The following is a 13,412-nucleotide window of genomic DNA, read 5'->3' as shown; positions in this document are numbered from 1 at the left end:
CACAGACAGGTTAAGATCTTGGTGGATTCCAGTTAGTTGCAACTCATCACATGCTAGGGCTTTCTCATCCACAGTCTACCCACTGCTTTTGGGGATCCCGGGCTACCCTCTGCCTCAAGGCTTTGAGCTATCCTAGAAAGCTGAGTTGCTCACACCGGTAAGCAGTATAGACAGGACTAGCTAGCTAACTTACATAGGCCAGTGTACAATGAACACCCAGGATCCCTTGTTCAAAGCTTGAGAATTTCAAGATGGTGATTTAACATAGTTTGAAATCAGAGCTGGGCCCTTTGGGGGCACAGGGCCTTGGGTGATTACACAGGTCACACACCTGTGCAGCTGGCCTTGAGTTTGGGCTGGAGTAGAGTCTCAGGTGAGCCTTATGTCTTTTGGCAGGGACCTGTTAGGTGCTTATACTTTAAATTCCCTGACTTCCCAGACTCAAGAAAGAATGTTTAAAGCTTAGAAATTGGTAATAGGTAGACTTGGATTCAAATTCTGAGTCAATCAGTTACAGTACAAATCATGAGTATAAAAGCTCATCTAAAAAAACCACAACAAAACCATAGGAAGTAACAACACTGCCATGAATAGTGTTGCAGCTTCCAATAAGATTGAATAGTGTTGCAGCTTCTAATAAGATTGATGCCTAGCGCCAACAGGTACCTTGTTACTCTCTCCCGAATGAGCCATCCTGCTTGTCCTCAGAAATACCTGATCAGAGAGACAGAGGAAGATATTGAGCCTCACAGCTGGGTAGTCCTTGCTTAGTAAGCAGGATCCCCGGGTGGCAAGGCTGTTGCGAATTCCTCCTGAGTGCTCAGTGCTCTGTGGAACGCCAATGGAGCCAGGCAAGGAGGGGGACACGGAGAAGTCGGGAGGCCCTGGAGAAGCTCTAAGATCATAGACTGTCCAATGGGGAGATGTGTCATCATTTATCCAACAGACATGTATGCGTGTTTCCTCAGCCAGGTTTCTGATATAATTGGTAAAGTGGGCAGGGTGTTGCCCTCTGTTAATGCAGCATGTGATTACTGTTCCCATTGGATCCTGTGCCGCTGGCTGCAGCCCTTACAGGTGAGGGTTATTTCTTAGGTGTCTGCTCCAAGAGTAGGATACTCCATGGACCAACCTCTGTGGATTAGAATGAAGGGGGTGTGTTTTTATTCTCAGTACCTGAAAGTCTTTGCAAGAAGGCTGTCCTCAGGCTACCCAAGCTCCGTGTGTGTGTGTGTGTGTGTGTGTAAGTTCAGGGGCTTGAATTTAGGGGCATTGCCCCTGAGCGTTTATACTCAAGGCTAGCACTCTACCACTTGAGCCACAGCTCTACTTCCAGTTTTTTTGGTGCTTAATTAGAGATAAGTCTCATGGATTTTCCTGCCTGGGCTGACTTTGAACCACGATCTTCAGATCTCGGCCTCCTGAGTAGCTAGGATTACAGGCGTGAGCCACCGATTCCTGGCTCTGAGCTCCATTAAAATATTTTACTTTTGAATTCACATACATTAGCGATATGTGTGTGTGTGGGTGGGTGGGGGGGAGTTCATTGTGGTAATTTCATAAGTGCAGCCAATGTACTTAATTTAAATAGTGTTCTCTGAATAAATTCACTCCCTCAGTATAGTCCCCCTGTTGAACAACTTTTGGTGTGTTAGGCCATCATTTCACACACACACACACACACACACACACACACACACACACACACACACACACACACACAATGTGTTTTGATCTCTTTACACCCAGTTTCCTTTCCCTTTCCCCTCCCTTCTCCACAGTCATTCTTTTTCATTCATACCCCAGTATGATTATCATCAAATCGGCAGATGGTGAAGGGAAAACTGGTTCTTTAAATGCAGAAGGCTAAAACTTAGACCTCTCTATCTCTCACCTTGTACAAAAATCAATTCAAAATGGATCAAAGATCTTAATGTAAGATCAGAAACTTTGAGATGACTACAGGAAAACAGAAAACTCTGGGACATCCAGGCGTAGGTAATTATTTTCTGAATAGGACCCCTGTTTTTCAGAAAATAAGAGTAAAGAATTGACAAATGGGGGCACATCAAATTAAAAGTCTCTGCACATCAAAAGAAACAACTACCAGAATCAAGAGAGAGCCCACAGAATGGGAGAAAAGCTTCACCAGTTAGTCAACGGATAAAGGATTAATATCCAGAATAAAACAGACAAAGAACCAATAATCCAATTCATAAATGAGAAAACAAATAGAACAGTTCTCAGAAGGAGGAGGATATGTGGTTCATAAGTACACAGAGCTATGTTCAGCATCCTTAGCTGTAAAGGAAATGCAAAATCTATACTACACTAAGATTCCATCTCACCCCGAGCACCTTTGCCTAAGAGCAGAGACCCAGGGTGCCTGGTAAATCACCCTCTAGGGGCTGTCCTAAACCCATGACTGACACGTGCAGAGAAGCAAATTCTCCAGCTTCCTGTAGACAGCTCCCTGGTATCACTTAGACTCTTTCCACAGTCTCCTCAGGATAGAGCTGAAATTACTCTCCTGGTGTTTTTTCTGTATACAAACCCTTGATTGGCACTTTTCCTTTCTGTTCTTCATCTTCATTTAGCTACCTGTTTTTCCTGGAACCACCCACCCAAGATGGTAGCAGGAAAAAAAGTAACAATTCTGGATCTTCATGCTACTACAATAGATGCCATGTGTCAGAAGAAGCCATGAAGAACAATAATGTAGTGGTTTGCAAGTTACTTTTGTTATACATTAGGGTACATTCAATGTCATGCCTTAATGGCTAGCAGAATGGCTCCAGTGCTAGAGTAACTGCTTTACAAGGGCAAGGCTCTGAGTTCAAAACCCCAGTGCCACTGAAAAAAGAAACTGTCCCTGTAATGAGATCACTCTCCCTCACTGGCACCAAGATATCTCTGACTTATGAATAGGAAAGGGGATGTATCATTGCATGCTGGGATTTGCACGGGACTGCCACGTATGGTCCACCAGATCTAGAAAGAGCCGAGAAGTGGTTCTACAAGTAAGTGTGAGCCACTGTGTGTGTGTTATGTGGAAAGGAGCTGAAACACTCTGGGAGCTTCAAGTTCTAGGCCTCCCTGAACTAGGTTCTCAGGACTTAGATTTGGATGTTCAGGCTTCCCTAGGCCCATGATTTGCTTTCTTACCAAACCCAGCTTGCTAGAACATTTCAGATTCCCTCTTCTTATAGCTGCCTGATAAGTACAGACAAGCCCATCTTGAGTTCCTCCTTCCTTGGTCCTGGGCAAAATGGTTTTTGTTGAAACTTTTATTGGAAGCTCCACCCCTGCCCTCTGCTCCACCAATGAACTGTCTCCATTTCTAGTCCAAATCACAGGCTGGTCACGGTGGAGCACATGAGCCACAGTACTGGGTGAGGGCTCTGTGTATGGGGGGCAGGGAGTGGTCATGTTGTCACAATGTCATGTCTAGGCAGGGGAATGAGATCAAGTCCCGGAGGGCCTGGTTCTTCTTGCAACCAAACCTATGCTAGTCAAATACGGACACCTGGGCATTTGTCTGTTCAGCTTCCTGAGTGCTTTGTTCATCTCCTAGCCCCTTAGCCTAGACCCTTCCTTTAGGGTCTGGACCTGCCCCTTGGATACTGATGGTCTTCTCCTTCCCATACCCCTCTACCATATAGTTTATATCTTACATACTACAGTGCTAGAGCCCCTGGTGCTTTGCCCTGTTTCTGTGGTAAAATTGGCAACTCCCTAACCCCTAGACTGAGCATAAGCTCTTGGAACCTCTTAACCCCAAAGACTGGGCTTCTATCCCTCTCTTCTGATTTCTGGACACCAAGTCTTTTGGAGTGTGGGGTGCAGACCCCATTCCCATATTTGAGTCCTTTTAGACTTTGATTAGATGGTGATGCTTATAAGCAAAGAGGCCTGTCTTATCTCTTTAGGTCTTCCAGAGCTGCTTGGGGTAGTATCTTAATATAGTACATGCTCATTGGATGGTTGATGATTTAATTGTAATCCTTGTTTCAGGCCTTGTCAAAGCCTGTCTTTGGGATTCACGCATGCATGGTGTATCCATCCATCCTATCACCTGCTTAGTCACTGATAAATAGTTGTATCTGTAAGAGTGATTCAGTCTCTTCTACTCCTGTATCACAGATTGTTACTAGGTATAAGAACATGATACTTTGAAAGCCTCACATATAGCATCAGCTATGGTTTCCCAATAGGCAGGGCAGGCTGACAAATAACATGGCAGAGAAGAAAAGGTTTCCACTCTGGTTGGTGAGTGTAAGACTATCTGAGAACGGATATTTGCCCTTGTCAGCTGTGGGTGCAAATGGCTCATGCCTGAGGACTGAGGTTCTAAGCCAGCCTAGATAGGAAAGTCTATGAGACTCATAGTTCCAAGTAACCAGCAAAAAGCCAGATGTAGAGCTGTGGCTCAGTGGTAGAGACCCAGCTTTGAGTGAAAAAGCTAAGTGACAGTGCCCAGACTCTGAGTGTAAGCTCCAGTAACAGTAATAATAATAAAATAAAATACTAAGTTTTTAAAAAAAGGATAAGAAATGCATTTGCAACTTCTACCACCAATGAGGCCTTGGAAAGATGCTGGTCTGAGGACAGGAGGGCCACGTGGGGGTTATTCTAGGCTAATTAATTCACATTTTAAAAGTGAATTCTAGGCTTTTACTATGGTTGTCATGGGCCTGCAGGTAGGGTTGGGGTTTGCCAAGGGGTAAGAGAGAAATTTCTAGTGTGGAAGTCAGAGGAAGAGATTCCCACAGACAAGCCAGCTTGAGGACTGACACAAGGTCAGGGTAGGATGTGACCACATATAAGACCTTATGAGAGATTTAATGTGGTGGACACTTCCCTGGATATAGAAAAAAATCCCTTTGGTACTCACAGTTGAAGTCTTTTTCTTCAGGTAGTGGTGGAATTTTCTCCATGGTGTCCTCCCATGGTTCTTGGAAGCCAGGCCACCTACAACTGTGAAGGTGGCTGAGGTAGGCCTTGGAGGAACTCAGGCACGTGAACAGAGGTAGCCTGGTTTCCTAGTTTCTATCTGTGTGGCTGCAGCAGCTTTGCCCCAGAGCAGTGAGAAAGGGGGTCTGCTCTTCCATGAAGGAGACAAACCCCTTCTCTCTCAAATACAGTAAACGAATCCATAAGACATACAGACGCTGACTTTAGGGGGACACACACTGAGCCCATCTTGCCCACGGGGGTGTACACAGATGGACCTCAGCCTCAGTGGGGCTCAGGCTACGCAAAAGTCTAAAAAGCACAGGTGTCGGCAGATGCGGGCGGTGCCTCTTGAGAGCAGTAAGAGTTGAACTCACTTCAGCTGAGCCTCATGAAGATCTTCTACAAAGGCCTGCAGGTGTGAGGGCACACCAACGATGCACTGGAAGCCCCCAGGGAACTGCCTGGGCGCAGTCAGGGAGAGAAAGGAGGAGGAGGAGGGGAGGGTCTGGTGCAGTCGTCTTGGGGGATGGTGGAAGTGGGGGTGGAGGGGATGGTAGAAATGGCAGGTTTGCGCTAAGGGCAAGTGAACTAACACACTCAGGACAGTTTGTTCTGTCCACTACATCCCCAGTGATATAGTTACCCACTGTTCTCCAAGTGGACTATTAGAAATGCAAATGCCTACTGACTCAGGAAACTGGAAAGCAGGGATCAGCAGTCCATACATGCTTTCTTCCTTCTTTCCTTCCTTCCTTCCTTCTTTCCTTCCTTCCTTCCTTCCTTTCTTTCTTTCTTTCTCTTTCTTTCCTTCTCTTCCTTCCTTCCTTCCTTCCTTCCTTCCTTCCTTCCTTCCTTCCTTCCTTCCTTCCTTCCTTTCTTTCTTTCTTTCTTTCTTCCTTTCTTTCTTTCTTTCTTTCTTCTGATCCTGGGGTTTTAACTCAGGGCCCAGGCACTGTACTTGAGCTTTTGTGCTCAAGGTTTTACCATTTGAGCTACAACTTCATTTCTGGCTTTTTTAAAAAAAATCATTAATTGAAAATAAGAGTCTCATGCATAACATTTCCTGCCTGGGTTGGCTTTGAACTCAGATCCTCAGATCTCAGCTTCCTGAGTAGCTAGGATTACAGGCATGAGCCATCATCCATGCTTTTTAATGCCTCTTGGTAATATCTCAGACTAAAGTTTGAGAGGCATGGTATAGTGAATAGTAGGCTTTAGAGGCTTTAGTTAAATGGGGATGGCTCAGGCTGGGGGAGGGAGGTGAGGCAGAGGCAAACAACTTACTGCATGACAGTCCATGGTGTTCTGAAGACAGGCGTTTCTTTGCGGGTCTCTTCCTTTAAGGGATATTGACAGTCACCAGGAATCTATATCACCTCCCCAGAAGTCAATGGGCAATCTGGGGCCCACAGGACTTACATGATTTGCTGAAGGCCAAGTTAACACTAAATTGGCCTGACAACCAAAGCATGGCTTTCCTCCTTATCCCTCTGGCTACCACTGCAATCCAGAGGTCCAGGCTGTGGAAGCTGAGCATCCCTGCTGGACTAGGTGGGTGGAAGGGACACCCAGTTTGAAGCTGGCCCCATGTAAGCCAATCCTGAGGCCAATGAGAGTGAGACGATGCCTTCTGTCCTCATTTCTGTCCTCCAAAGACCATTAGTTGAACTTCCATGAGGCTTGTCATGTGCACTGGAGAGCTGAGGACTTAATAAAAGGAATCTTCTCAACCACCAGCTGGTGTCCTTTTGGTACTCACTCCTAGGGCTGATGGGTTAAACCATGAGGTTAAGGGAGAAAAGCAGGGTGAGAAACTACTTGTGTGCTGTGATTGTAAACGACCACAGAATTAAAAAAGAAAGGAAAAAAAGGAGACACTATAGAAGGGTGGGAGGGCAGAATCCTTCATGCTAAGGAAAATTCTCTTCCTTTCTCAAGCCGTGTTTTGTGGCTGCGATGACATGTGTGAGGCACTTGCATGTACTTATTTACACAGAGCTGTGTACACGCTGTGTACACGCTGAGTATGGGTCCTCACCTCCATGTAGGGTTCAGCTTTCTTGCTCCTTGAAGTCTGTCCCTAAGACCAGCAAAGGGCAGGATAAGAACAGGATGCTGGGTCCTAGCTGAGATGAGAGGTACTTTGACATCCACCCTAGCTTCTTGTAATGTGAGGCCTCTGAGTCTCCCTGAAAGTCTTTTTCCCTGATGCTGTGAGCTGGAGGCTGGTAAGGGAACCCCAATCCAAGGCCTGAGTCTTTCTCCAGGTCATCCTGATAATAGCCAGTCATCTAACAAAGACCACCAAACACCTTTAAACACAAAATAGTCTTTATTTGTCAACGAAGGCTACACGGGATCACTTCTGGTTTTGTTTTTATGGTTTCTAGAAGGTATCTACATCTGCATCTATTTACAGCCTTGATGGTATTTACACAGTCAAGAATACAGTGTTAGAAACACCAAAGTGTTGAGAAAAAAAACTTCTCAAAATTAGTTCCAGACTTCAGGAAAACAATTTCCACATGGTAAGGCCAGAGTCTCCAGTGTTGGTTGTGTCCAGAGACAGCTCAGGACAAGTCCTTCTGCAGAAACGGTAGGTTCAGAAGTCCTCAGAACAACAGGCGCATTTAGAACAGTGGGGTCCTGGTGGTGGGTGAATCAGGGGGTTCCTGGGGTGCCGCAGATGGCTGTGGCTCAGCTTCGGCCGCAAGAGCTGAGTGTGCCCACAGGTCAGTCCTTCCTTGGCTGTGTGCCTTCAGAATCCATCACATCTTCTTGGGGACCAGGAGGTTGCCCTGTCTCATGCTTTTGGCATTCCTCAGAGGGTTAAGAAACACAAGGGAACCCCTGATACCTGGTCATCCACATCTGCGGTGAAATCTCAGAGCGCACCACTGTTCCAGGCAGTCAAGTACACAAGGCTGGTTTTCGAGAATGTAAAGGTTGGAAAGGATAAAGTTTCTCTCTGTCACCTGAGCAATGAGTCTTTAAAATGAGTCTGTAGTGGTGGAAGGTTAAATAAAAGGGCTTTGAACCATACAGTTCTTTCTTTTTATAAAAAAAAAAAATTCCCTCGCCTTCAACAAAATATAGACAACTGTTTACGCCTGGCTGGGAATGGTGTACCTTACAAGGGGAAGGTTTTTAGTCCTAGTGAGGATCCCAAGGGAAAGAAGACATTGGGCTTTTTTCTGGGTCCCCCTGAACCAGGAGCCACCTCCTGGGCTTAGGGGTTACTGTAAGGAACAACAGAGCTGGCTTTGTGCATTGGGTGATCAGACAGACCCCAAAGCCTAGGGCACTTACTGAGGACCAGGGAGCCCATCCTTGAAGCAGAGCTCAGTATCACACTGCCACCAAGTGGTGACTACAAAATATAAGGCTGCAAATGATAAAAAAAAAAAAAAAAACAAAAAAAAAAAAACCACCTTCTAAGATGACACACAGAAAGCCTTGTCATTGCATAATGAAAATCTCTGCCATCTCTAAAGATGACACAGTCACAGCTGAAAAGGCCCTTTCTTCTTCTTCTTCTGTTAAAGTTGTATTCCTTTATCTCTAAAGCCCAGTTTCCTTCCCTTCCCATCATCTTCTGCTCCCAACCCCTGCCGTTCCTAATTATCTAGGACAATACCTTCTGGCCAGTTTCAACCTTCAGGTGGTTTCCTAGATTTCAAATGTTCCATCCCTAAGTAGAGTCAGGCATGAGTGTGGTCCTTGAGCTAGTTCTCAGACAGTGAATCTGAGCCAAGTGTCAGAGACTGTCAAAGGTATGTTGTTTTTTTTTTCCCCAAGAAGTCCCTTCTTAATAATGTTCTGCCCTCCAGCAATTTCTGTTCAACGGGTCAAAGTTGGTGGTGGGAGATCAATAAAGTCTTACTTCAGCTAGGGTGAGAGGGGCTGAGGATGAGGGAATGTCTGACAGCTGAGAAGGTGGGAATTATTCTCAAAGAAACTTTCTAGGATCAGAAGCGATGTCCTACAGAATTGTGTACATGGGCCATGGCCACTGTTAACAAATGGGCAGATTTTTTTTTTTTGCCAGTCCTGGGCTTGAACTTTGGGCCTGAGCACTATCCTTGAGCTTCTTTTTGCTCAAGGCTAGCACTCTACCAATGGAGCCACAGCACCACTTCTAGCTTTTTCTGTGTATGTGGTACTGAGGAACCAAACCCAGGGCTTCATGCATGTAAGGCAAGCACTCTACCATTAAGTCGTATTCCTAGCCCAGATTTTTATTAGTGCCAAAAGGGCCAGTATGAGTAAGGATGAGATCTAATGCTTGGAGCCCACTATGTAGGTACAGGGAACTCTGTCTGATGTCTTCAAACTCACCTTTGCCATGGGATTAGGGCTGCTGGTCTCCACAGGACAGACTGAGAGAGGAGGCACTCAATCATCTGCCAACTTAATGAAACCAGCACCAGAGGACCAAGGCCAGAGTGCCTGCCCAACAAGACACACTTAATTTGACAAACGTGTCATAACATTGCCTATTTTAGAGCTAGAAGTTCCTTCTCTAGAGCCTGGTGATGCTTTACCCTTTCTCCTTGACAGAATCTAGGCTTTCTTTGGGAGGTAAGGATGGGAAGTATGTAGCCCAAGGTAAAATATAGGATCATTCCTTTAAATAAAGGAACATTCAGTAGTATCTGTGCTTTTTGATTCCTTAAAAAAAATCTATTCTTTCTTGGGGAGGAGAGCAGAGGAGAAAGGACATACTGGCTGGGAAAGCATGAGGAGATGGTTTTCTGGGACCACACTATCTCTGACCTCCAGGTGGGTGTTCCCAGTAGGTCTTGACTGATATCAGGAATCCATGATGGGACTTATCAACGAGGCCATCTGGCAGGAGAGCTGTCCTAGGGACCTTATAGCATAAGTACATTTTAAGCGGCATGAGCCTTTCTTGGTTTGTTTTGTTTTTAAGATAGAACTACTTGTATTCTTCAGGACCCGTTGTTTCCCATCCCATCCCAGAATGCTCCAGCTAGCCGGGAGCCCCCATTGCCAGGTCATGTACAGTGGGTCCAGGAGCATTGGTTCTGACGCAGCAGAGCTCTGGATCCAGAGGCCATGGGCAACCAGTGGACAAACAGGCGACACAGGACACACTGTGCTAGCAGTGTGACGTGTTTGGAAACAGGAAGAGCACTTAGCGAAACATCCTCTAATCCCAGTGGGATGACGGTAAGGCAAGTCCTCCCCTCCCCGAGCAGCTTCGGATGCCTCCCTCTGCCAGGCAGATTCCAGACTACACGTTGCTCCCATTCTCCTGCAGTAAGAGACCTTCTTGGTTTGTATTACCTCGTGTCATATGCTGAAGACTCTGTGAGTAAGGCTATAAAGGTGCCATGAGCTTATCAGTCCAACAAGGTTTCCACGGGGAATAGCTCAGACTCAGAATTCATTTTCCACACTTAATGTAAATGTAACCCATAAAAGTCCCATTTTCTAAGAAGCCCAGCTCAAAAGGAAGCATGTTGGCTTCCCCTCGGGTCTCCCAGAGCCTCCTGTGAGTGGTAATGGCAATGGTGTATCTAGGCAGATGAATCAGGAATGGAACCCTTGGACAAGGAGCTCCCAGCTCTTGCTGTTACCCTCTTCTGCCCTCTTTGCTTCCCCTGACCTGCTGGCTGCTGCCTCTTTTAGGCAGTCCTCCAGGGTGGGCTGTACCTGCTCTGGAGAAGCCTCCATTCTCTTCTGGATGACACAGGCAGAAGTTTTCACAAGCACAATGCTAGCCTGGTCTTTCAGGGTTTCAGGCTTTGTTCCTGATCCTGATAGGGTTATAGGACATTGACAGGTCATATCAGACCAGCTCTTTCCTCCTTACCTTTTAAATGAAAACTTGGCTATGCTTCTTTAGACAGGAACTTCCCAGAAGGCATTTTCTGAAAACCAGGCTGCGGCTTCCTAGCTCTAGAATCAGCTTGTTCAGGGGAAGCAGAGGAGACTCAGAAGCTAGTAAGAAGGATGCTTGGCTCATCACTTTCTGACTCATCTCTTTGGCTAACACTTTTTATTTTTCCTTATCTATCTTTCCTAGATCAAAGGCCACCAAGCACCTCTCTCTACACTCCTATTTCTTAGTGTTGGCAGCTGAGCAGTGGAGGAAGACATCCAGAGTCATGGGGAGAGGACTTCCATCCATCGCTTCCCTGGACATGGTACCTCACGGAGGGCTTGCTATGCAGTGCTGGTTCTCACAACTGGCTTTGGGAGAGAGGAGGAGATAAGGGACATTATGGAAGATCAACCAATCACAGACATCCTGGGTGCTTTCACCTCTTGGAGAGGATGGGGCTCGTTGCTCCAGGATGTTATGTCACCAGACTGGGGAAGAGGACCTGGGAGATACTTCTCTATATCCCAGTATGGGGATGGCACTGACAACTACACGCGATTTGCAAAAGGGGAAGGGTCGTCATTTAGCCTCAAAATATAAAGCTTGGACTGGAGTTTAGGGCAGCTTGCAAAGGTGCTGAATGACATCATGGAAATTTCCAGAGCAAGATGATGCCATCTGGGGTCCTTTAGAGGCACAAAAACACAGTGAGTAAAAACCCACCATTTGTCTGTGGGAGCCTAGCCCAAGGTCTGGAGGCTCTACAGGCCCATGAACTCTCTGCACCCTCCCTCCTGCCCGACCCAGTCTAAGAAGAAAGGGTTACACAGGAGACAAATCATCACAGACACGCGTGTCTCACATCACACTGGGTATCTAGGGAATGGGTGAGGACACACCCCAGAAGAGGGGTTCCCCTCAAAGAAGAGAAACATAGCTCAAACAACAGGGAAAATTCCTTAGGGAAAAGGGGAACAAGACAATAAAGTTTCCATTGTTATCACACTACAGGAAAAAAAAAATATCTTCTGTTTTCTTTGCCAAAAAAAAAGAAAAAAAGTGTGAAGGCCAAATTTGTGTTTTCTTTTCTTTAAAAAAAAAAAAGATGTTGCATGAGTTATCAATGCAACCAGTATCTTTTTTTTGTTTGTTTTCTGCATTTGTTTATAAAAAGGATTTTTTTTTTTAAAGTACAACACAGTCAGATATGCGGCCACAAAAGTGTAGCTGTCTTTGGCAAGAAGTCCAGGCCTTGGCCTCTCTTGTCACCTTCGGCCCATCTCACTCTGTCTCATGAAGTGGATATTGTTGACGCTGTCTGACAGTTCTGGGTACTGCTCAACAGAGATCACGAAGAAACCATCGTAGCCTTGTACCCTCCCTGTGTTCAGCACCTGCTGCTTCTCTCCCTCTGTCCAGGCTCGCAGGCCTTCTTCCCCTTCCCGAAGTCTCTGCTGTTCTCGGGCCCAAGCCTGGCTTACGGCTCTCTGCCGGGCCAGCTCCAGCACCCGTGCCTTCTCCTCATCCAGTGTGGTCCCGTAGCGGGTGTTCAAGCACAATGCCCTATACTGCAGCTGGATGTCTGTGTAGCGTCTAGTCCTGCCATTGAGCATGGTGTTGATCTGGGACACGGTGACATTGACCCCATTCTCCAGGGTTCGCTGCCCCCCACTGAGGCCCAGGATGGCCAAATCACTTTCTGAAGACCCTGGTTTCACAAAGTAGTGGGTGTCCATCCCGTCAATGGTAAAGTGCAGGTTTTCTAGGTAGTGGGCATTGTTCAAGATGGTAGCAATCCTCCGTCCATCCTCATTGGCCACACTGATGATGTCTGTGGTCACTCGACCATCCTTCAAGGCAAACTTGACCCCCTTGCCAAAGATGGAGCCTTTAAATGCAAACTTCTTTGTTTCTGGGGCCTGCTGGCAGCTGGTGATCGTGGAACCGTAAAGTTGGTCAAAGCGTTCTAAAGTGACGAAGGCTCTGAGCTGCTTCTGCACTTCACATTGGACCCCGAGGATAGACTGATGGGAGAGGACAATGGGCAGGGGGAAAAAGAATGTAAAAACACACACTGGAGTCAGCTTAAATACCTACGTCATACCTACCAATATTTATTAGAGAGTAGCACTTATCTCTGCAACTGACTATCAGAAACCCAGTTCGTCCATTCATCCACTGTTCTCTCCCTATCCCCTTTATTCAGAACTGTTTACGTTGTCTCTGCTCTGGGCCAGGACCTTTTAAGAGCACTGAAGAAAGAATAGGGAGTCAGTTATCATCTTTGTTCTTAAAGAACTTATCATTTTGGGGGTGAATATATGACAGCAATAATGGTGATCAGAAGTGAGGACCAGCATGTTCAAAGAGTAGCAGCTGTAGCTAACATGTCTTGATCTTCCAGCTAAATAATTACCATTCATCTGGTCTGAACGCCATAGTAACTTTATATAGGAAGTACTGTTATTCCATTTTTGCTTCTAAGGAAACTAAGTTCAGCCAGGTTATCACTGGCTCATAGTCATACGACTACTACCAAGTGGACATTCAAACCCATGTCTGCCTGATTCTAACTCTCTTCCGAGGACTACTATAGTAGAGAGGC

General features: G+C 46.1%; 1 protein-coding gene across 6 annotated transcripts in view; it reads right to left on the bottom strand.

The window, feature by feature from the left end:
• Positions 1-11,911: 11,911 nt before the first annotated feature.
• The window catches only part of Tenm4 (teneurin transmembrane protein 4), a 411,966-nt gene continuing 410,465 nt past the window's right edge, over positions 11,912-13,412 (bottom strand). For all 6 annotated transcript variants that reach the window (XM_042690345.1, XM_042690339.1, XM_042690307.1 and 3 more), the window contains one exon: positions 11,912-12,831. In XM_042690345.1, coding sequence (XP_042546279.1) covers positions 12,073-12,831 — 759 coding nt within the window. In that variant the 3' untranslated portion in view covers positions 11,912-12,072. The remainder of the gene's footprint in view (positions 12,832-13,412) is intronic.

The sequence above is a fragment of the Dipodomys spectabilis genome, unplaced genomic scaffold (genome assembly GCF_019054845.1).
Source record: "Dipodomys spectabilis isolate Male_0828 unplaced genomic scaffold, ASM1905484v1 ptg000003l, whole genome shotgun sequence".
NCBI lineage: Eukaryota > Metazoa > Chordata > Mammalia > Rodentia > Heteromyidae > Dipodomys > Dipodomys spectabilis.
The sequence above is the reverse complement of the archived record's forward strand: the minus strand, read 5'-3'. Positions and strand labels throughout refer to the sequence as shown.